The sequence below is a fragment of the Mugil cephalus genome, chromosome 6 (assembly GCF_022458985.1).
Source record: "Mugil cephalus isolate CIBA_MC_2020 chromosome 6, CIBA_Mcephalus_1.1, whole genome shotgun sequence".
Lineage (NCBI taxonomy): Eukaryota > Metazoa > Chordata > Actinopteri > Mugiliformes > Mugilidae > Mugil > Mugil cephalus.
In genome coordinates this window covers 19,542,500-19,566,917 of record NC_061775.1, presented here as the reverse complement: position 1 = coordinate 19,566,917, position 24,418 = coordinate 19,542,500, and the positions used below count along the sequence as shown (strand labels likewise).

At 41.2% G+C, this 24,418-nt stretch overlaps 1 protein-coding gene across 6 annotated transcripts in view; it reads right to left on the bottom strand.

The window, feature by feature from the left end:
* Window positions 1-24,418, bottom strand: part of atp11b (ATPase phospholipid transporting 11B (putative)) — a 49,175-nt gene that overhangs the window by 2,859 nt on the left and 21,898 nt on the right. Inside the window, exons 15-32 of one of the 6 annotated variants that reach the window (XM_047586989.1) lie at window positions 23,700-23,768; window positions 23,342-23,415; window positions 23,088-23,191; window positions 21,056-21,237; window positions 19,213-19,416; window positions 18,884-19,037; window positions 18,699-18,801; window positions 18,460-18,605; window positions 18,180-18,239; window positions 17,195-17,322; window positions 16,745-16,883; window positions 16,346-16,369; window positions 15,078-15,143; window positions 14,204-14,307; window positions 13,276-13,441; window positions 11,751-11,836; window positions 8,533-8,669; window positions 5,273-5,414 (exon numbers count right to left, since the gene is read on the bottom strand). In XM_047586989.1, coding sequence (XP_047442945.1) covers window positions 8,582-8,669; window positions 11,751-11,836; window positions 13,276-13,441; window positions 14,204-14,307; window positions 15,078-15,143; window positions 16,346-16,369; window positions 16,745-16,883; window positions 17,195-17,322; window positions 18,180-18,239; window positions 18,460-18,605; window positions 18,699-18,801; window positions 18,884-19,037; window positions 19,213-19,416; window positions 21,056-21,237; window positions 23,088-23,191; window positions 23,342-23,415; window positions 23,700-23,768 — 1,897 coding nt within the window. In that variant the 3' untranslated portion in view covers window positions 5,273-5,414; window positions 8,533-8,581. Of the gene's footprint in view, window positions 1-556; window positions 5,415-8,532; window positions 8,670-11,750; window positions 11,837-13,275; window positions 13,442-14,203; window positions 14,308-15,077; window positions 15,144-16,345; window positions 16,370-16,744; window positions 16,884-17,194; window positions 17,323-18,179; window positions 18,240-18,459; window positions 18,606-18,698; window positions 18,802-18,883; window positions 19,038-19,212; window positions 19,417-21,055; window positions 21,238-23,087; window positions 23,192-23,341; window positions 23,416-23,699; window positions 23,769-24,418 lie in introns of those variants that run through there. The other 5 variants (XM_047586988.1, XM_047586985.1, XM_047586987.1 and 2 more) reach the window with 5 other exon arrangements.

The following is a 24,418-nucleotide window of genomic DNA, read 5'->3' as shown; positions in this document are numbered from 1 at the left end:
AGGAGGCTGAGGCAGCGTGGACGCAGGCCGAACACGCTGCCCGTCCAAAGGTTTGAGAACCAACACAGAACCAGACGGGAACAAGAGGAGAACAGTGAGCGACGGATGAGTGAGGAGTTAGTCATGGGTGTGATGGTGTTAAGTGATGAGTGGCAAAAGTCTCTCGTCAGTAACAGATCTCTCAGATTAAACTTCAGAGAATTAAAGGCTATTGAAATTATTTCAGTAATGGAGCCGCTAGTATTCATGTTATTTGATCAATAAGGTGATTTATTTCAGGGTAAATCTTTAATCTAGTTTAGTGTTTTTTACTTAATAAAAACTGATGATTAATCCTCAGGAATCTGTTTAATTTATTACCGTCTCATAACCTTAGTGGACAAAAAGGTCCACGTCCAAAAACTGCTATAAAAACTTAACCGATTAATATTTGTTTCTGATTTTTTTTTCTACACAAATCTCTTAAACCACTTCAGCACTTTACAAAAATACCAAAAAATGTAATAATTTAAACCCTTTAAATGCCAGTCACTGTTGTTGTTTTTTTTTTTACGAAAAAAAAAAAAGAAACATGGAAAAATGTGCTATTTTCCATAAAACTAATATTGGGAGGCTGGGGCATTTCTGTCAAATCAGTCTTGGGTATGACTAAGATTATCTAAAATACTGACTTGACTGCATTATTCCATTATATAAAAAAAAAAAATCCCCAGCCACCCAACATTACTTTTATGGAAAATAGCAAAATTTTCATGTTCTTTTAATCCAAAACAACAGCGACTTCAAGTAAACAAACTGGCATTTAAATGGTTAAAATTCTCAAAATGATTGAATTTTTGGTAGTTTTGTAAAGTGTTAAAGTGGTTTAAGAGCTTTATGCTGAAAAAAAAAAGAAAAAATATTAATCCGTTGAGTTTTTTGGATGTGGATGTTTTTGTAAGTAAATGTTATAAGAGGCTGGTACATTTTATTCACAGTGTTCTGTTGACATATTAGAATTTTTTTATTTCAAAATTTGTGTAGAGATAGACTTTATGCACTAACACAGCTAAAATGATGGCCAACAACTGACAAAACTGCGCCTAAGGTTGTCTGAGGGTTAAAAATAAAACTCCCCCAACTGGTAAAACTCAATAAAAGTTTGATAAAATGAGGTTTAAAGAAAGTTAAACCATGAGAGTAAATATTAAAGGAAACTGAAGCTAATCTGTTTATTTTAAAGAATTCTGCAGCTCTGAGTGAAATCAGGAGGAAACGTGTGCGTCTGTCTGAGGTGAGACTTGAGCAACTCAACACAATAATTAACAATAAAGAGAAAAAAAGTATGAGTAACAATCATCAGCGTCATTCTTGACTCATTTATCCACTCCAGCATAACCGTCACTATTGCTACGCGTGAAATATCAACGTGAAAACCCTTTGTTCCTTTACTAGAAAAATAGATGCTCCAAATATATATATATATGATATAAAATGATATATTCTATGTATTTATTTAGAGATATGAACCAATTAGTCCTCGTTATTAGCTTAGTGATGCTGGACCTCCTTTGGAAACGTAAACAGCTGATTATCAAACATGGACACATCATGAAAGTAGCAGCTTACCACAGTTTGAACCCAACGTTTAACCACCTCAAACTGAACCAGAGCTTCTACCTGACAGCGCTAACAGAGAGACCGTGGCTGAACGTCCCCGACATTCAAACAGTGTCTCCGTCTAATCTCCACACGGCCGAGGAGGGAAGCCCTTTACGTCTCCACCGCCTCTGCGTGCTGGATGGTTACACTCACGTTGACACTGATTTGACAACATGACCTTTTAATTTTCACACCTCTCTCTCAGATGAAGACAACCGTTTTAAGACCTGGTAAACAGAAGAAAAAAAAACAAAAAAAAAACAGGGCCACTCAGGGACTTTATAAAGGCTCGTGACTCAAACGTTGCCTCGACTGACTGGAGGCACATCACTGGCTCGGCTGTCGACCACGACTGGGGTCAAACGGAAAAACCTCTCAGTGCTTAAAAACATCTCTCCTCCGCGGGTAACGACGGACCGAGAGGACATTAGCATCCGAAACAGTTTGGGGATAAGCCGGTGGGAACACGAACCCGCGAAAAGAACAGAACAGGCGGATTTCTGACAAGATCGAGCACACAGGGGACATTAACAGCACATGAATAATTAATCCCGAAACAACATTATGTAGATTTCAGACACAGAAGGACAAAGATACAGAGAGGACGGGGAAAGACAAGGAGCGTGTGAGGGGCCACGAATACATACAAGTTTACATTGTATACAAAATACCAAAGGCAACAGCAGCCCCCATGCAACAAGACAGAGTCCGGGCATTCTTGTTTTGTAGCCTCTGGTAGACGAGTGGAGTGGAGAAGGTAAACGCCACCCAACTGGAACAACTCTGGGTTATAAAACAAGCGTGCCCTAAATGTTGGCCTCTTCTCAGAAGCACATATAAGGCTTCAGGATCCAGTAGAAAAAACATTAGTAGATACAGGAAGTAGCAGAAAAAACAGAAACTCTCTGAGACTACACTTCCCAGCAGCCTCCCCGGTTTAGGGCGTGGTCCCCTTGCTGCAAGAGACGAGGCGGGAGGAGCAAGACAGCAGCCGACTCTCCATCCATTTGTTTTTCAAATTATAACGCATTAAGTTAGAAAAGACAAACAGATGGTTTCGGGTTTTGATTAAGATTTTCCAGCGAACTGGAATCGAGTTTTTAAACTGTCTCCGAGGAGTGAAGCTCTGTAGACCTGCAGTAACATCTGGATGGAGACTCGGCTGCCTGGATGTGACAACGACACGCGGCTTTTGTTTATTCTGGAAAAACCTCTTTGACTCCTGACATCCGTGTCCGTTCCTGCTCCTGGTCGTGATTCATGATTCAGCTGTGGCCGGCATTCAGTGCTGCAAACACAGGCCAAGTCAAGCAGCCAACTACAGCTGGGCTTCCAATAAATATCAGATAAATACTCGATGTATTATATAAGTTGTAAATACGTTTGCTATATGTCCCTCCTAAGGCATTACGCATACAATAAAGGGACGGGTGGATATATATTCCCTTTCCCCTATGGCAGTATCCTAGCATTAAGGCCAAACACGGGCTGAGTCTCGCTGCTTGTTAAATCGTCCGTAGAACTTTTTCCCCCAAACCCAGAAGGTGAAGGAGCGACAGGAGGAGGAGGAGGAGGAGGGACAGAAGATGGGTGAGTGGGAGGAAGGATAAAAAAAGAAACCTGCATATTCAGCCCCAAATTCTGTAATTTTTCTATTTACAGTATAAAGCACGCCCCAAGCTAAGCATTTTATCTATGTTAATTGTTTATGTCCATCCTTTGGCTGCCGTTCGCTCGCTCGGAAGAATCCAATTGGCTGCTTCGTGCCAAGGTCAGAAAACAAATCAATCACTCTGGCAGGAAGGAATTCATCTAAATTGAATCATGCATTTAGTGGCAATTTCTACCCTGAAGCAGAAGGGCTTTGTTTCCTCCAGTGAAATGACCCTGACGATAACGGAGATGGATCATTTCATGGTCTGAGATATAATGGAGGGTGAAAATATTAAAGCAGGGGGCCCAACTTCTGCTCTCAACGGCTGAATCTAAGTTTTAAATGATTATCAGATTCCAAAGATGTTAATTACTTTCATTAACACATGACATAATGTAATGTCACCAGAGCCACTTGCAATTCTATATCTCTATGAAGACATTTTAGAGATGTAACTATCTCTGATGGAGCAGTCCTCTACTTGACCACAGACTCTGCAGAGCCTCCTCCACTCGCCCTGCATGGAGTCATGACCTTTACAGACACACATGCAGTTATGAACAAACAAACACACAACCCAGCTCAAATGTGTGCGAGATCCACTGCAAATGAGTCCAAGTACAAGAATGCTACATCTTCATTACGTGTCTGATCAATACTGAACGTCCCAAGCTGTTTTGAGGATTATTGATTGCTCAGCAGAAAGGGCCAATCAGGTCAATTAATCAATGACCCCCACAGAGACACTGGGATTCCAGTAAAAAGACACAATACCACAGAAAAGTGCAGACTGGGCAGACCGGCAAACTGTGAACTCAGCTAACCAGCCTTTAAAGCTGCACCAGGCAAAAAACAAAAAACAACAAAAAAAAACTAACTGTTGACGTTTTTATCATCCTTTATCACAAGATGGACCTGCTGCACAGACGAATGTTCCATCTGCAACTAAGAGCTCGCTTAGAGCAGGAAACTGACATCATGTTTCATTATTACAGTGCACCGAAGGCCTCCCGTCTCAGTTACCCCGTCCTCTTTCAGGCCCCACAAAAATGCTAAATTGCAGAGTGCAGCCTGAAAGCCAAGCGGCCACAACTTAAGAAGTGCTTTCACAGCGCTTCAATCATGTGTAGTACATCCACATTACGATTCCACCGGCTAATCACTGTCTGCCTAACCCGAGCACTCCGAGAGGAGCTGCTGGACAGCGCAGGAGTTAAAGCTAATAAGTGACATAGTGGGTGGTGTCGTCTGTTAAAGTGCATTACAGATCGGACGGTTTTCCTCAAGAACCGTCTAATCTCCCGCTGGAGCTTTTGATTTAAAGAGAGCGTAATAGAAGCGATTAGAGGAGGCAGACAGGACAGACAGACAGACAGAACAACAGATCATAGCACATGATTAGGACATAGACACGTGGGCTACACAGACAAGACATATTCAAGCATTGGAAGGAGCTTAATAAAAATACTATAAATCAAATCTTCCCTGGCTTGGCTGCCAAACATCCACGCCTGCATGCTACGTAGAAGGCATGGACGCTGTGTTCAGTTCAGGTCTCTACAGTTTTGGTTACAGGTTGCACTGATATATTTCTGATAGCCCAACCTTCTGTCTGGTCGATCAGAGTGTTCAGACACCAGACTTTCCCCCAAGACCGACTTTGGTGGAAATGAGAAACTCATAAGTCCGCAATGGCTCGATCCACATACCTGCAGCCTCTAACCTTTCGAAGGTTTTGTCCCAAAGTCCTGATCATGCCGCACCTTAAAAACCAGTCTATGCCCATCTGAAACCCGGCTTCCCACAAGCTGCTATGAATCTGAGGAAGACTTACAGTAGCGTCGCTGTCGCGTTATGGACTACTACACTCAGGGGTGTAGCCCAAATTTATGACACCCAGAGATGGATCTGGCTGATCGGGATTCATAATCACACTTTCTTGATGTCGTGGTCCTTCCCACCTGTTGCTAGATGCATGGCAATTGTTGGCGCTGGCCTTGCACTGTCCGGTCATTTGCTCCAGGAGGTGGGCCAGGCGGGAACAGCCGCTTTGCCCATGTTGGTAGCAGCACAGGGACTCCATACAGCTGAGGGTCTGCGCCTGGGGGGCTGATAGAGACTGGAGGACGAAAAAAAAGATGGTGGAAGTGTAGAAAAAGATCAAGGTGAATGTGAATAGTTTGAGAGAGGCATGGAGAAGCAGGAGAAATGGGTGGAGAGAAAGAAGAAAAGAGCAGGAATTAAAACCAATGCAATACGAGCCGAGTGTCACATTCTGACGGGATGATTAAGGACGACTGCAGGGTGATACATTACATGCCGTCACAGCAACAATGATGTACAGGGAAAACACTCAAAACATGCCACACCATGATCTGAAATGTTGCAATGTTGAAAAAAACTCAATAAACCTAAGAAGCAAAGAAATATTTGGGAAAACAGACCAAAACAAAAATGAGGAGCAGTCATATTGTAAGATTAATTGTTTGAAAACAACTACTATTTATACTGTTCTTCTTGTAGTTGTTCTACTAGTAAATATTTAATCTACTGGCTTTATTCTAGCCTTTTATTGGTTGGACATCTTGTTGAATATATGCTGTTTAACATCTACAGCACAGTGATGATGCTACAAGCTGTTTTCCTCTTCAGACAGCAAAACCACAACACTAACAATATACATTTCTCTCTATAGTCATATAACGTTATAAAGCTTTGGGCTGTGCATTAATTTCACAGCAGTGGCCCAGAATGAACCTGTGGGATAATAATAATAACAATAATAATAGGATTTTGGAGTGGCCATTCAAAGCAAGATGAGCCGTGTCAGATCAGATCTTTCTGCTGTCAAACCTGTGATGGATCATTCAGGGTCCAGTCCACATCCTTCAAGATAAACTAACCGAGGCCAACTGATTATCACTGGTAATAATACACTGTAAGCCAAGATCATTTTCCTTTCAAATGATGTGATTAGGTTTTATGTTAATAATAATGTTATTAATCACTCCTATGAGATTTTGAATACTTGCAATTAAGTAAATTAAGTATCAAATGAATGTGAATGGGATGACACAAGACTGCGTTGTCACCATTTATCCAGTTTCTTGTCATAAAACTGCAAAATAATGTCTAAATTAATTTAGAAGTTGACTTGAAGCACAAAAAAACTTTTCACCGTCTCAATAATATGCCTAGAAACAAATTTCCTGACTAATCAGATTTTGCAGCGTGTCAGCAGATAAAGCTGAGTGAAGCTGCCACTGAGGAACCTATGGGATCAGGTGGATATGTTGACCTGAGTCAGCACCTGAGAGACGGTGTGTGACGGGGAGGAGACTAAGAGACGACCAGAGAGACGAAGAGGAAACAGAGTCAGAGGTGTGAGGTTACAGACATGTGGTCTGCATTGCGTACTGGCCTTTAACAGAGCAACATAATAACAGATTTACCACAGACTTCCACCTGGTTCTTCTCAGATTAGGTGTTATCTATTGAACTTTTGACAGGAAATGAATCTAAGTTAGAGCAAAAATAATTCTCTGCCATTAAAGGTTAAGATTTCACCATGTTTTAGAAACACGCAAGTTTTAAAACCTGCAGTTCCTTCTTTATAAGGAGAGTAAACATTCAAGTCGTGCATAATTGCCTTTAATTTGTGGCTGCGTGTGTGAGCCACATACTCCACATTCTGCCTTTTCTCTGCAGCAGAAATCTGAGACACCGCTGGCATGAAACCAAACTTTTGCTTCCTGACTGGCAACGGGACAAAAAAACGGAAATGAATGACAGCGCCAGGTGCTCTGAGGTCACGCATGAATGGTAATCAGGCCTTTATCATAAGGTCTTTTCGGGGAAAAAACACATTTGTGTTTCTATTGAAAATCATTTCATCACAGAGACGAGACAAGCTGGGGCTTCAAAAACAGATTTTCCAAACAGACGTCGACTCCAAAACCACAAGACAAGAAGCCAAGCCACAGCTGCAACCATGGCCAGCACTGAATCCAGACCAGCGTTTATTAGTTGGTGAAGTGTCCTTGGTGTTTCTAGGCTGATGTGGCCATTAACTCGAAGATGACTGATTGAGCTCGCTGAAGCCAGTGAACCACTACATCAGCGAGTGGAAAACCAATCAGTCATCGCGGGGCTTTAAAATCAACTTCTAGAAAAGGTATCGCTTGAACTGAACATTTAAACAAACTCTTCGGTGCCCTTTTCATTTTTATTTCTGAACCAGACGCAGCCAAATAATGCCCACATGAAAACCAGGGTAAATCAAGTGATAAATAGTTCTCTTGTAAACATTTCTCAGAAGCGGACGGCAGGATTGAAGGTTTTGCTATAAAAATGACCGAGGACTTAAGTGACAGCTATGTGGGTGACATCACCCTCTGGCTGACTGGATATATTGGTTGTGGAGTTAAGCTCAGATCCTGTTTTCTTGCTCGTTATTCAGCACATTTTGGTTTAGTCCAGGACCAAGGAATGAAAGTATGAAGAGTACTGCAGCATGTAGTGCACAATGGTCTGCAATAGAAGATCTAATTATCTTTGCTTATTAGTATGACATATGCTGCTCACGATGAAACTATAAACTAAATGGAACAAAACAATAAATCACAAAAAAAAAACAATCATACTTAAAGGCACACTCTGAAAGGAATTACATGAGTCATGGAATATTTACAAGCAAACAATGACATATTGTAAGTATGGTGGGAGCAGACGGTTGAATGGAAACACGGCCAAGACAATGAAGTCTGCATGCCAACAGCATTCTCTCTCTGTCTACTCTGAACCCATACCTGATCAATAACAGTGAGGGGTGGATTGAGACCGGGTTAGGGAAAGAATGGGCACAGTCATGGTTGGGTAAGGGAGGACAGGGTCAGTCACATCTGGGCAGGGAACGATGAGGTTGTCCATTGAAGGGTAGGGAGGGGTGGACTTAATCATGATTGGGTGGGAAAGCATGGGGTCATTCATATACAACGTGGGACAGACAGAAGGACATATAGTATTCGTACATGTGTAAATAAATGGGCAGCTGTGACATACAGCCATGGGAGAATGATTGAAGGTGCAAGTCGCTGTAACGTAAGGTCAGTTGACTGCAGCCATGGGGGGTGGGGGGTGGGTGGGTGCAGAGGGTTGGTTGGTCCTTGGGTGAAGCCATAATGCCAGGGCAGTGACAGTACAAGGGGGGGGGGACAATGGGAGTGAAGTACGTGTACCTAGGGGAGCATGGGTCTGGGCCGGGGGCAGCAGGGGGAGGATAAGCAGCTAGCAGGTGCCAATTGTCCTCCCCTGGGCTCCGCTGGGCTTTAACAGGGTCATATTCTGGGCCGACTGAACCCTCACCCTCTTCCATCTGAAGGACACAAGATGCTTACAGTGAGCCCTGCTGGCCAGTCAAACAGCTCATCCACCAGTCGACCAGGTAGACTGGTGGTGGGCCAGATAACAACATAACCAATCGCACTGCGGATAAATCCATCTCAGTCATTTAGTCTTTTTGAAATACGCCAACGATGTTAATGACCAGATTAGATCGTTCTCGTTTGGAGATTTTCTTAACTCTAGTCCACGTGTCAAAACATGGTCCTGTTTCCGGGAAGGATGCTTCAATATTTCACATTTTAGAAACTTGAGATTTTTCAGGTCAAGACTAAACAACTATGGACACAGTGGATATGTTTTTCAGTGCTGCTTGTTTACCAACTAGCGGATTATATAGTCAGTAAGCAAGTCAGTGAGTCAGTCCAGGCTGCACTGTGGGGGGCCAGTTATTTGAGAAAAAATCCTGACCCCCCGTTTCACAGTGTTCTCCAACACACTTGTACAGACAGTAGACCAAATCAAAGCTGGCACTTCACAAGTGACCTCTTCAACATAACAACCAAGCTGAGGGCTTTATTTTTTTTGGGCTTACAAGTCAAACAAGACCAGCTGCTTCCTGAGCATCTCTGGTCTTATTCCCCCACCGGCCGATCAAAACGGCATTTTAATTAGGGCTGTGAGATTACCATAAATCGCTAATTGAGAAGAGGTCTTGAAGGGGCTGATTAGGTCACTGGAGGAGGGCTTTTACATCCTCAAAATAAATAAATAAATAAATGCAAAGACAACTGAATATATGAGCTAGAAGGCCAGGAAGCTCAGAAATAGCTGTAAAACTAGGCGACAAATGAAAGGAAAGAAGCTTCAGGCACACAAACAATGTCTCAAGGGAAGTGCAAGATAAGAACAAATCTATTAGAATCCAAACCAATTAACCTGCTGCTGAATCTATCAAGAGCTACAGAGGAGGCAAACAATGGCAGACCCATGAGAGCCCTCTGGGTCCTTTTGTGATTACCTCAGTGTAATCTTATTAGGAGAAAAAGATTCTGAAAGGTTCTGGGTTTACTTTGAGAGAGCTGAATAAATTACATTAGCATGAGTGTACCACTTTGCTTTTGAACCCAGTAAGAGCAGCATCATGTATAGCTCTACCAATTTAACAAGCAAATTACTCAACTCAGGCAATAGGAGCTCTTTTGCATAATGCGCTCTGTGCCCTCACTCAGCATAATGTGCAGGACACTTGTGATCGGCAAATCTAGCTTGTGCAATGAGACCTGCTTTTGTCTGCAATTTTAATTTAGTTTATCACCGTGGGTACGCCGAGGTAAAACTAACCGTACGGTCGCACTGTCATGAATCAAATGTGAATAGATTTTTGTTCTTGTTATATATTAGATGCACTAAACTGCATTGATTTTAAAGATGTGTACAAACTATAATACGTGTCGTAAATTATGAAAAACAAGAAACACAAGCTATTATTTTAAAAAATACGGTAGTAAAACCAAGATAGATATAACACGTAGTATCACGCAATATCTTTGGACAATTTAAAATAAGCCAATTATCTTCATTAAGATCGTGTCAAATATTAAAAATAACATTTTTTTGGCTTTATCAAAGAGAGTTCACACTATTCTTTATATTTTCCCTGCAGGGGCTTCGTTGTGACATCCGCTATAACAACTTCAAGCCATCACTTTGAAAACCACACAGCTGTTTGTCATGCATATACCATGACAGTATCATGCTGCTGTACGAGATGGCCCAGACCACTTCGCAAGTCTGCCATGCAGCTGTAGTAGGTTTACAAGTTGTGCGTTGCGCCGATCTGCTGAGACCATGCAGGTGGACAACTTTGAGGTGCGTGGGGCGTCTCAAGTGGTGGAACCAGGTTGTTGGGCATTCGTCAAGGGGATGGACCATGCTTTATAAACACAGGGGCGGTCGGATGGGCTGCACCATGCGTCTGATTGATGTGCATGCCAGACTGTGGTTGTATAACAAGATCAGGAAGGGGTTGGGGAGGGGTGAGGGGGGGGGGTGGGGTGGACCAGTTGCCCTGATGTAGGAGTACACAGTCACAGTTTGGTCTCAAATAGGGTTTCTACATCACTGCATCAAATTTCGTTCACATTACAATGAGCCCTGGGGCAAAAGTCAAAATTAAGTCAATGAGGGTTGTGGTTTGACATTCATCCACACATTCATTGATCCATTTGCTCATGCAGTGGGTGGGTGGGGGTAATGGCAGAACCATGCTGTGACAGGCAGGAGTGAAAGAATGTCTTCAGAATATCTCCTATTTGCAAGTATCTCTGCGAAAATGCAACGCATGCACCGGCCAAAATGCTTGCCATCACATTCTTCTGCATGACCTGCAACCAAACGAGCCCTCCCCCTAAAACATATCTCTACTCCCCAATCACAGAGAATGCTGATTGGCTTGTCCAGAGCATGCAGTGACAGACATTAAAACAAGGGCCCTGCTCCAATTCTAACAGCACACAACTCTGGTGGTTCTGTAAATGTTAGAAAAAAGGCCTTAAAGCATCTAAAATAAATTCAAGGCCTGGGAAAGACACTACTTCAGTTTTGTGTGCACGATCATAAACAGGAGCACTTATTCAACAAAGCAATGTTTCTACATTAAAAGGCTGTTGAAAATAGTCACATCTGATAGATTTTTTTAAGACATGCAAACAAAGTGTATTTCTGACCCAAGGTCCATAATGTGTCTAAAGTTTGCAATGATATTGTGTAAAGTTTGGCTTGTTTTAGCAAATAAATGTGTACAAATATGTAACTGCGTGATAAATATGTGAAACTCGATAAAATAAGTCAATGATTTGATCAATTCTGACACGTTTATGTTGTATAAAACTAAATGAAATAAACACAAGGAGTAACTAAGGGGTGCAAAATAGTGGCCTCAATGCAAACAAACAGAACCAAGTGGTTTCGGTAGTTGATTAGCATGACATGATCCAACTAAATAGAAATATTGCATCTGAATGAAGCGCTCCTGGAATATTCGCGGCTTTAATTAAATACATTTTGGGGATGTATTTTAAGCCCAGGGCTGAATCAGTCTCAAATCCTCTACCTAATTTTGCCCAGCTGGCTCTTGGCTCTGGACAAAGGCTGCAGAGCGATGAAGTCATCACCTATCGCCACACGGTTGGAATACATCTACACCAGGAGAGTGCAGACAAAGGACAGGAGGGAAAAACACACAGACAGGTTAGAAATCAAGCTCTCAGACACACACACATACTCCTAATAACACTGAACCCACTCTCAAAATCACACACACACACACAGAAAGACAAGACAGGACAAAGGTTAGAGTAGAGACTACAAACACCACATAGGAATGAAAAAGACAGTTCAATTTTTTTTTTTTCTTTCTGAAAAACAAGACGAGTATTTTCAAAGGAGGAGAGTTTAGACTAAAACAAATTGTCTCCAGCTGGACAAATCAATACAGTAACAGTGTGGGCCAACTGAGAGCTGACCACACACACACACACTGTGTGTATGTGGGTATATCTGTGATCAGAGGGGAGTCATGCGGCGTGTGTACAAACACCATGCTGTTCCTGTTAAGAAGTGAGTTACTCATGACCACAGAGGCTGAAAACAGTGAACTATATAAATGTGACACAGAACATTTTCTCTCTGGTGTCTACATTTTGATTTTTTTTTTCTTTCTTGACATTTTGCTTTATTTTCTCCCTCCAGACTCTTTCCACATTACAGGAAATATAATTTCCCCCTTTGCGATACAAGTAGGAACGAGTATTAAATCTAACACTGCGCGCAGAAGACAGTTTAACAACTGGAAGGTGGCTTTTTCCTTTGCCACTTCAAGACTTTAATTAGTTTTGAACCTTTAGACCTCACAGAAAAGTATGTGCAGAGCTTTTGAGCGCCCACCACTTAGCTCTGGTAATGAACTAGCTGGTTCCCAACTGATTTAAATGTGAAAACGTAATGAAAATATGCTACGTGCATTTCAGAAGATGCTGCAGACACTTTTTTCAAAAGCACAAGAACTTTGGGAGTGTGAGACACAATATTACACATTCTCATTTGGTCGTGTACTTGCAGCCTTTGTGAATGTCAATCTCCTCAATGGCTCATAAAATCTGTAACCCTACTTGCTACTACAACTCGCCAGCGATGACTCACTGACCACATATGCAGGACAGTAAATCACTATCAGTACAGTTTGAGTCTCCTCGATGCTTAGTGTAATAGTGTCGCACTGATACTTGTCAGTCCCTTGAAAGAAGCTCCACGGACTGAGTGTGTTAGGAACTTTTGGTAGAAGTTAAGATTGAAGAATAATAAAAAAAAATAAAAATCTGCTGTTCAAAGAGGGGCTACAGCAGAGTTTACAAAAACAGTAAAATTAAAATTTAACTGTTGTTACCAAGAATAACTACAACGCACTTGTGAAGACACATCTCATTAAAAACCCAGCCCATTTATCTTGAACCCTTTAAAAGTCCCACCCCAGTCCTCTATAGAAAAGACATTCTTCACAGAGCTTCATAGACAACGGCGTGTCAGCGTCCCGCTTTCCATTTCTTTTTTGGTGCCTCTGAACCTCATCCTCTATTTACCTGACTCTTCTGTGTACTGGTGGGCTGCAGGTGTCTGTAGAAGACCTTCTTCACCACATCAGGAAAGAGGCATGTTATGACAATGATGATGATGGCAAACCAGGCTGAACCGCTGGACAGCAGCTGCACGAAGACGAAGTACATGTCCTGGGTATGGAGGAAAGGCCTGGAGAGAAGGGAACAGAGCCAATGTTTATACAGCGCAGAAGAAAGAAGAAAGATAACCACATCTATTGCTCTCATCAGAAACAAGTCGGATCGGGCAAAACTGACGGTAACATTCAAACAGGGCTTTAAAATAACACTGGCAGCCGGGCCGGGCTCATTTCGTCCCGGTTGACAATAAATTCTGGTTTCACTGGCAGGAGAGGTTGTGCTCTTAGAATGATTTTATTATTCCTTGACATCAGAGTTTAATAACCGGTGCAAATGTCAGACTACAAATATCAATTATTGTCCAACATCATCAGGGTGGCTCCTAAAAGTCTGCGAGCTGACCGGGCTGACTAAAGGGGTTCGGATTTATCGGATCAATTCGACAAACTAATAGGTAAGCACCGGGGATTCTAATAAAGCCTCAGTGACATTTCTGCCACTGGACAAGACTGAGACATCCGGAGACACAGCCAGACGCCGGCCATTAAGAATATGGACAGTTTTTTTACAACTAGTTTATTGAAGGTGGATTATTTTTAAAAGGAATTAGGGGAAATATCAAATTAACCTTAAACATATTTCAGAAAATCAAATCTGACTTAACTATCACTGAGATGTTGTTTTGCTGGACTCCAATGCAGTGAAATGTTACACAACACCACAGCAGACTATGGAACAACCTAAATATTAGGGTGTGTGACCATCGCACAACACTTTAGAGGTGCCCTTTTTTTTTTTTTTAAAGGGAAACGTTGTAAGATGCTGCTCTCACCAGATGATGCCTCCGTAGAAGAGAGAGAAGATGAAATAGAAGGCAATTGAACCCCACGTCACAAAATGGTTCATCCACGTCCAAAACTGAGTCTCCAACGCAAGCTGTCATCACATACATGGACGCACAAAGACACACACAGAAACACGAGAGGAAGAGCCATTAAAAATAAATAAATAAATAAACATACTGATACCAGGGCAAGAACTGCAACAATAAATACAGCAATCTGCCACTGTGCTATAAAAGGGGCCCTGACCCCCGACCTCTGACAAATTATAGACTCAGTTAATGGCCACTGATATCATCTTTATCACACCAGATAGTATTTCATACTGACTTGAGACCATGGAAAACAAGTTTGTCTTCCTCTGACATACACATGGTTAGGTCCATATCAACCTAAAGGTGCACCGAGCAGTTTAACACTACGGAGGAACTGATTCAAAACATAAAGTTATTTTTTTACACTTAAGAGCAATATGAGCAATTTATCAAGTGATTAATAAATGTTTGCCAGTAACTACCTGCTTGGCTGAAGCGAAACAAGTCAGACTTCCATTTGTCTTTAACGTTTAATTTGGTAATTTTCCCTGCTGCGGTAATTTTCCCTACTGCGGCTTCAACTTGCTACGTGTGCTTCCCCAGCCTCTTGTTTTATCTTTCTTTCAGGTACAGGCAGAATACACCAAGTCTGTCTGGAAATGTGGACTCCTACGCAAATCAAACACTTCTTATTTATAATGCAGTACGTGTTCAAACGTCACTAGGACTAAAACAGGCAACAGAATTATTAAGAACAAAACTAGCATCCTGAAATCTAAGTGGTCGTTAATATTCAAAGAAAAACTGCACCACATCGCATGCCACTTACCTTTAACGTCACAGTGATGACCATAACAGTGAAGACCAGTGTTCCAAACGTCCAATTTCCAAACATCTATGAAGACAAACAAACAGCTCTTAGTAGGAGTCAGTCAGCATTTCTTGGCATCATTACCCAGCAAGATTTTATGACCAGAAACAGAAGCTTATTATCATGCACAGACAAGCTTATCGGCAGCGTATCTGATAAAAGATAAGTCAGCCCCTGGTTACGCACTGCAACTTTGAAACTCAAAGGTTACTTCTCTCGCAGTTGCAGTTGCTGATATTTACTGATGGTGTCTCCTTTAGAGTAGGGACACGTTGGACAGAGTGAGCAGACTTTACACAAGTGTAAAAATATCTTGTAGAAGGTGGCTGCCTTGGTTAACAAGTTGCACGGTATCACGGTGCCTATAATAAGACCACGACCTCCAGCTGTGCGACTGCCCCCAGTAACTCCCCTCATAGGTTGAGATCTGTGGGAGGCATTGTTTTGTTGCCAGCCAATTCAGGTCCCTGCTGGAGTCTGAACACTGAAGGCTAATGGTGAGAGGAGAGGAAGATGTATCCGAAGAGACACACGGGAGGAGCAAGTCGAGACCCCCGGAAAGGAAGTGTTCTTCATTTCTAGTTTATTTATATGACAATTATAAATCAAACCAAGTTTCTTAGCGAGATCCTTTACAAAAACAGCTCCGTGGGTCTCAGGTATTGATAAAATTTGTTGTTGTAGTCTCTGAAAAAACAAACCTTTCCACCCACTAGTGACACATTTAATAGACCCCATCTGTTGTACAGATGGGTGGTCATTTGGAACTGACAAAGACACTTAGGTAAAAGGTGAAACGTCCTGTTGCCAGTGTTTTTAGCTTTGTTTTTAGACATATACAATAAAGGCTCATATAGTTTGTCAGAAAATACTTGAATTGGAATTAATACGGTTTTTAACAGAGCGTTAAAACTGTATTTGTGCAGGGGGAAACGAATACACCATCGACTGAAAACAACATCGAAGGAATCAAATGTGATTACATCTGGTTTCAGTGAGCCACCGACAGCTTTATAATTGCATCACACTGCATATTTTCAGTGTTTGAATCAGCATAGTGCTAGACAGCGCAATACAGCGCAGAGCATAGGTATTGAAATTCACTACATTCAACATCATCAATATCAATATTTTATCATCCAAAAAACACGTAGAGGAAACTTCCTGAGATTCTTCTTATTAACCCCCCAAGGAGACATGCATTCAACTGTAGAGCAGACTCTTACCAGCTGCCTGTTAGCTCGCAAGATCTGAAGTCATGCACAGCGTGAAGGCAGAAGGAAAAAAAGGCATAATCAAGAAAAGATGGAAGGAAAAATACAACCAATAGAGAGAAACAAAAGTGAGTGTTTTCAGAAATACCAAAGGTCACACACAGAAAAAGATGGCAAGATATGCTGCAAGACAGAAAAGAGAAGGAAAGAGGAGATTTGTTACACCCTTAAAGAAAAAGAATGAGAAAGAGTTGGACTGAGAAAGGACACGATAGATCAAGGGAAGACGTGGAGGCTGAAAAAACCAGCAGGTAACCAGGCCCGTCAATGCAAATAACTCATCATGTGATTTAGGGAAATCCTCTCAGCAAGATTTCTACGTGTCCTGGGATTCAACCACCAAGTACTTACCTGTCCATTGCCCATGAGCGTGGTGTCCTCTCCCATCAGTATGTAGGATCCAAAGAAGAAGATGAAGGCGTGGCAGAATCCCAACAGTGTCCAGTACAAGAACGTCCGGAAGGACAGCAGAGAGTTCTTACTGATGTCCCTGTATAAGATAAATAGTTTAATTTTTTTTTATTTCTGAGAGGATGCACTGCAACAAAGTACGCTTTCATGTTCCAGTGTGATGAATAAGTTATACTAGTTTGTAATTCGGTGACTCTGAAGAAATTAATTATGGAACAAGCAGCTTACATAAAATGTTACATAAAAATAACAGGTCAGGTGGTGTGGTGACATAGCATGAAACAAAATATACTTCACTTTTTAATTTAAACAGCTGCTTCCGGCAAACAGCGAAGAATAAAAATAATAATAATAATATATTGTTCATCTGGACGGTACACACAGCCTCACCTGTACAGGCCAGGTTTATTCTGCAGTATGTGGGGATGGACCAGCTGCTCAAACAAACTGTACACCAGGATCGGCAGCGAGGTGAAGCAGATGTTGTACAGTGTCAGATAAACACTGTCGTACAGAGTCTAGGTTGAACAGGGACAACAGGTCACTCAGCAGCAGCTCATTAGATAAAACTGATCAAACCGAGTCATTCGACGCAGGCAGAATCGAGACAAATACACTGGAGGGGAAAAAATGACAGCAACACTGGCGTGTGCCTGAGGCATTACGTACTGCAGCTGATTAATGCTGCATACTGAAATAACATTTTTTTATGTTGTAACAACATATATTTACAAACCAATAAACATTTACTTTCAATGCAACCTGGCAAAATAATTCAAAAAATTAAATATGCAAATCAAATCAAGTCATTACAACATACTTCATGGAAAGAAACGGTCTATTTAAGAATGCATTAAACCTCCTAAGACCCTGTGTCCTCATATGGGGACATTAAGGACTTAAATTTAACAATTTATCAATAGCAACGAGCTACAATGTTGCTAATTAGCAAGTACTCATTTGAGGACATTGTGACTTCATTGTTCGTAATTCTGGTTTTGCTCAGTCATGTCATATTAAAATAAACAGTTTTATATTTTGTTGTTACACACTGAGTGACTTTATTATAATAAAAATAATGAAATAATCCCAGTGTCCACAGATGAGGACATTGCTTTTTTCAAAAACTACTACTTCCTGTTCAAAGATGATGCTTAATTTTGTTGCATCTTAGTTCCCTGATCCCAAATACCTTGGAGAAAATAAAAATGCAAACCAAACAAAAGCTCGGGTCTCAGGAGGTTAATGTACTAACACATTAAAACAGTCTAAAGGACCACACAACATCAAAACAAGGAACAAACAACAACCACAACGACAACAAACCGGTGATACATGAAAACGCCAGAGAAATGTGAGAGATAAAGAGACTTACTTGTTGTGAAAACAAACAGAAGAACTGGTATAAAAACTGGGGTGTGATAAAACACACATTCTAGAAAAGACAGAGTGAAGGAAAGAAACATTAAAAATGTTGCACTGAAAAGAGACACGGCTGAACACACTTTTGTTGACAGCTGATGTGAAAGTCCATTATCATAATTTATAATGCACTCGTTCAATGTCCTGAGTGGGGTCGGGGGGGTCGAGGTGAAAGGGAGATTTGAATACACCCAAATTATAATAGGAGGAAAAATAAAAGCCGCTGTTCTTACCTTGTAGAAAAAGTACTGTACAAGCGTAGCTATTCGAATGTAGTAGAAGTGACCGTGGACAAGCAGTAGCTTAGACAGGAACTTAAACCTGGCTATTGCATAGTCACTGTTTCTCACGGCCTGACGACCCTCCTTCCCCATGATACCTGGAGATAAACGCATGCAAACATTAAAGATGAACAAAAATACAGCGGATTTTCAGACTATATTGTCAGTGAGTGTGCGTGCTGAGTGTTTACCTATGCCCACATGGGCTTCCTGTATCATACTGACATCATTGGCTCCATCTCCAATAGCTAAGGTGATGGGTTTCTCTGGAGATGTTTTCAAAAGACGCACCACCTAAACAAAACCAAGTAAAAAGTGGAATGAGCGATTTTCTCTTAAAATGTATGAACATATGAACTTCTCCAGTCAACAATACCTTAGCTTTTTGCAGCGGGGCCATGCGGCAGCAAAGCACAGCGGAGCAGTTTTTACAAACTTCCATGAAGAGCTTCTCGTGTTCCCTCAACGCTAAAGACAGACTGGCCCCGTCCACAACCAGCCCGTGCTGTATGACATGGTCCTCCTTTATCCTGGAGGCAAAGAGTCCAAAAAAAACCCAGTATGAGGAGACGAATCCAGAGAAATACTTAACTACGCATGTAACGAGCCTTTGAAATCCAATACTAATCTGTTTCTTTCTTAACCGTTAAGGTCCACATACAGAGAATGTAAACGTAACGTAAGCAGAATCAAACACACACTCACCTTCTGGCCAGTCTGCGCAGCTGCTCTGCACACTCGTTGTCGGATCGCTGCTGCAGGAGCTCCAAGATGTTCATGGTTCTGTGGAAGTGGCCACAGGAGAGACTGACACTGACCGCTGTCTCGTGTTTGTCTCCTGTCAACACCCACACTTTGATTCCTGCCAGCCGCAAAGCCTCAATAGTCTCCTGGACCTTGTCTTGAAGTCTGTGGGATACAAGATGAAAGGTTATATAACTTGTAGCACACAAGTGCTAAAACATCCAGTGATTCCCAGGAATAAAGAATATTAGAATTTAATTGCTGTTCTGTGGCCAGGCCTTAGGGTGAGCTTGCGACTACACCACAGTGTTCATACCTATAACTCAATACACCCATTCAGGGACTAGAAATAACTAAACATTTCCCAAAGCTTTTTTTTTTTTAACTCTTATATCTGCGAGTTTGAACAAAACAGCTCCAAAACCAAACACAAACTCCATTATGATTAAACTACTGATGTACTCATGGTTGTGTGTCTGACCACAGTTTAATAAAACTAAAGAGGATAATAGCATTGATATAATCTAATTTTACCAGACCTATCATTGTAACATTCTCCAGATTAGAGCGAAAAAAAAACGGGGAAATTTTAGTCGTGTCTTCCATAATACACAAGGTCCTTTGATTATGACCATGTGTGCCTGAGGAGGAACTCATTCCAGATACAGACACAGCAGCAGTGGAGAGGAAAAAAAGAACAAGAAGAGACACAAACAAAGTGGGGGGAAAAAAAAAGAGAGCCCTGTGGGAACAGCAGATGGTCAGTGGATGCAAGCTCATATCAACGTTTGTTTCCAGAGAGGTTCAGTGAGGTGATGTCTTCATCTCCCCTCTTAGTGTAGATCGTCCCTCACATTGGGTCTATCTTGATCTTTTCTAGTGTTTAAAGATGCCCCCTGTTTATCTTAGAAGTCAAAGTGAAAATAGAAAATAGTACCAGTGGGGTTGCCTACTCTTTACTTTACTCTCATCTTTGTTTGTAAGATAAGTCATTGACAGTTAATTGCTCTAAAAGACTGGACACAGAATCTACAATGACAGAATACATTTATTATCTCCAGATTGTCTGGAGATAATAAATGACTATCTATCCAATATCTGTATCAATGCAGTGGCCTGACTCATACAACCATACACTAAAACCACTAGCCAGTGTGGCTAACAAAGCACAGGAACAAGTTAAACAGTCAACTACATTGATCAGCCACAACATTAAAACCACTGTTAGGTGAAGTGAATAACATCGACCATGTTGTGACAACACAATGTTCTGCCGGGAATCTTTTGGTCCTGGCATTCATGTGGATGTTACCACCCACCTAGACCAGACTAGGAGCCCTCAGAAGGTCCATGTCCAGACCTACACACTACTAGGAAGGTGGTCATAATGTTACGCCTCATCGGTGTACGCTACAATGAAGTATCACATGACGGAGTTTGCTGTTAAAGTTAACCATTGTGAAATAAAACATATGTTTCTTTCCAAACAATAATTATGTGGGTAAAACTGCATCACTGCAGTTGGCAACATGTGATTAAAAAGAAAACATACGTCACATCATACTGTGTGTTGAATATCACGGTAATTAGGGTGTAGGTTTCAGATGTTTTATACCACTCACTTACTCACTTAGGATGCCAAATACTGTGCTACTGAAAGCCATTAACTAACACACTATATTGAAGGCTAGATGTGATGGGAAGGATCTCATAGACACATCCATCAGGGATGATTTATGAGGGAGAACTGCTGATAGAAGGGACGGCACCAATATATTCAAATTTATACTCAAAGTCTGCATACTTGTCCTCCACCCCAGTTGCTCCCAGGAGCTGCAGGTCTCTCTCGATGTAGCTGAAGGCTTCCTGCAGCCTCTCCTCCCTCTGCTGCAGCGCGGTGCGGGCAGCGTTCAGACGCCTGTCAACATCGATGTACTCCTCCGGACTAAAGTGGCGACACGCTACCACTAGAGTCCGCAAACCTTTCTGTAACGTAAAGAGGAGCGCGGGTTATGGGTCGAGAAAGAGAAACAGGAGAAACAAGACAATTTCAGGGCAAACATTTTTGTATTTTTACATTTAGAAAACATGATGATGAGGAGGTCAAGATGACGCTGACGGGAGTAGAGCGGACAGCAAAGCACAGGGAGAATGAACAGAAAAACAAATTATCAAAGCTTGGGTTTTAAATCACGAAAAACCGCCCTGAGGGGCAGACGACCACAAATCAACCCAGTCCTGAGCACCGGCTCCAGGGTACTGATGTCTGACGACATGATGTGGGGCCTGGATACGCGTGTGTGTTTCTATGTGTGTCGAAGAATTTATAGGCTACAGGGAACAGAGAGCAACAGAGCCAAAACTAATCACTGTAAGAAAGGCCAGACCAGCACACACACAGACGCACAACTGTTAACATATGACTCAGCAGTCAAATATTTAAAGGGTTGATTTTAAGTTCAAGATGAATTAGTTTCAAAAGTGGCAACTGTGGTAAAAGTACAGAACATTTAATCAGAGGTGGAAATACGTTGTTACTGTGCTGATGTAGATTTTTTAAACATCTATAGTTATAGTACTTTAGTATTTCTTTTTGGGACGTTTTTTTACTAGTGACTAGTGCAATGACATAAATATCTACGGACTAGAGCATCAGACTAAAGAGGGAAAGTCAAAGAAGATGGAGAAGAGGGACAGTTAACTGCGAAAAGTTGTCGAGAGAGTGGAGATTTAGAGGGAGAACTAGCAGCAGCATGGAGGAAGGAAGTCAGCCGGGGTTTGTTGCCGACGGCGACGCTTTAGAAGATTTGGGAAAGCAAGACATTCAGCATCCATGGCCTTATTTAAGAGCTGTTCCCGACTCCAAGAATGATTCATGGTGAATGAACCAACTACTTTTGTACATTTGTTCATAATGCTAATTCTGTAAATATTTTGATTACACTGTTTATTTTATTTTACTTATACTTATTTGCATTTTATTTTACTCTAATCTTATTATATTTTAATTTCTTGTGGTTTTTTAATAATGTATACTTTTATGTGCATCCAAACTACTGTGACAAAGTCTAAAATCCAGCTTTGAGCTTCAAGAAAAGAGAAATGAAACCAAAGCTGTTAAAAAATGATCCAGATGCTCATGCAAGACACTGTCACTTCTTATTTTTATTGGAGTAAAGGAGTTGAATCAGTACTTTAACTTTTACCAGAGTATTTTTTTACAGAAGTATCTGTACGTTTACTTAAGTACAGAATGTGAATACTTTTTCCACGTGTGCAGGAACAAGTCGACACCTCAAACATCTGCCTATATACCGGACTGCCTTTACTTTACAGGAAGCAGTGGGACAAGGAGCTGTAGCTTCCAGAGATATCTGCACTCTGCATTTCACTCCCTGGGTTCCTCCATGCCAACATCAAAGTCCCACCTAAGGTCTCTCCATCCCCTACCTTTCTCTCCCTTAACCTGGTCAAAATTAACTTCTTTGTACACACTGAAGTCCTGTTACTGAAGCGTGTCTTAGAGGATAAGAAAAATTGACTCTCCTGTACAGCCTAAAAAAAAGATTATAATTTATAAACGTACTCCTCAACCAAATTTATCAGGGAGTTACTGTATATGTCGAGCTGATGATATCGTCAAGAACTCATTAGTATTACTCTTTTGGCACCGACGGCCTTCACATTCATGTGATGCGATACCATAAATTTGAATTTCAACTCCTCACTGTGCACTGAGCAGATGCTTATTATCCAAGTATGAATGAAAACTGCCGTAGAACATTGTGTTTATCTTTTGAATGAAGTGGAAAAAATATGAATGAATAAATTCTCACCAAGGCAAACTCGTCAACGTGTAGTCTCGTCTTTTCAATCTCACCACTGGTAGTGAAAGGCAAGATGGCCGACTCTGCCCCCTTAGTGAACAGCACTTTGCCTCCTAGAAAAAAAAAAGTAATACATACTTGATTTAAGCAGCTTCGATGATTAGTGGTGTTTTCTGTGGTGTTTTTGTCATTGTTAATAACTGAAGGCAATATTTTGTTGATAACGATAAAATTCTTGCACAGCTGTAGAAGCTAAGCTTTACCTGAGGGAGTCTGCAGTATGACGCTCATCCTCCTGCGATCAGCATCAAACTCTAATACATGGAGCAGTTTGTACCTGAAGACACCAAATAAAGTAGCAGTTAATTGCTTTTCACATGTAGGTGTAACTTTCACTTTTGTAGAATCCATGTTTTCATTGCTATATTATGGTAATTATGCATTAAATGCAACCACCTTCTCATAAGTATTCAGGTTATCAGTGTTATCACAAACATTTAACTAATGCTAAAAATACCAAGAATCACTTTTCTTTACATGTAATTTCAATAGTACATTCATCATCAGGGTATTTCTGATGTTGGGAGATGCAAGAAGAAGTAAAAGAAATAGGTGACATACTTTTCTGCCTTGCCAAAAGCTTTAATTTCCATTACATCTCCATTGCTGCCAGTGAAGGCCACACCAATCCTGAGAAAACAAAAAAATATATAATTACTGGATAACAATTAAATTTGGAGTGGCTATACATTTAGCTACGGCACTCCCCTTATATTTAAGGGGATATTTAATCATCCATATATACACATGAGCTGACTACGGTTTATGGTGTATGCTTGTAATTTAGGGAAAATGGCTGGAAACTGTGAAAATGTGATAACTAAAATTTAAAATTTCAGCTTAGTGGTTTGAAAGCTAGCTTAGCCAAGGACACCGACTTCCTGAAACACCATGAAACCTTAATGTTTAGTGAAACAACACAGTGTTACAATTTTAATTGCTCCTTCGTGGCATTTATTATAGAATTCTGCAATGTTTTCTTCCGGAACGAGAGGACGTGTTCACGCTATTAATGCTTTTTTGTTTTTTTTCACCATTTCAAGCCATTTTCCAGCTTGTGGTCTGCTTGAGGGTTTTTGTAACCACTCCTTTGACATTGGTCTGCTGCCTGTGCTGTATTTTTGTGCCACAGAAAGGGACAGGGGGCCAACAGTTCAACCTCCACGGGTATTTCAATTTATATTTCAAGAAGAAGCAGACACAAGAGCTGGTGTTTTTTAGCTGAAGTGAAGCCAAAAAGACAGCACAGCACTGGCTCTTTCACAACACAGGTTCTTGCA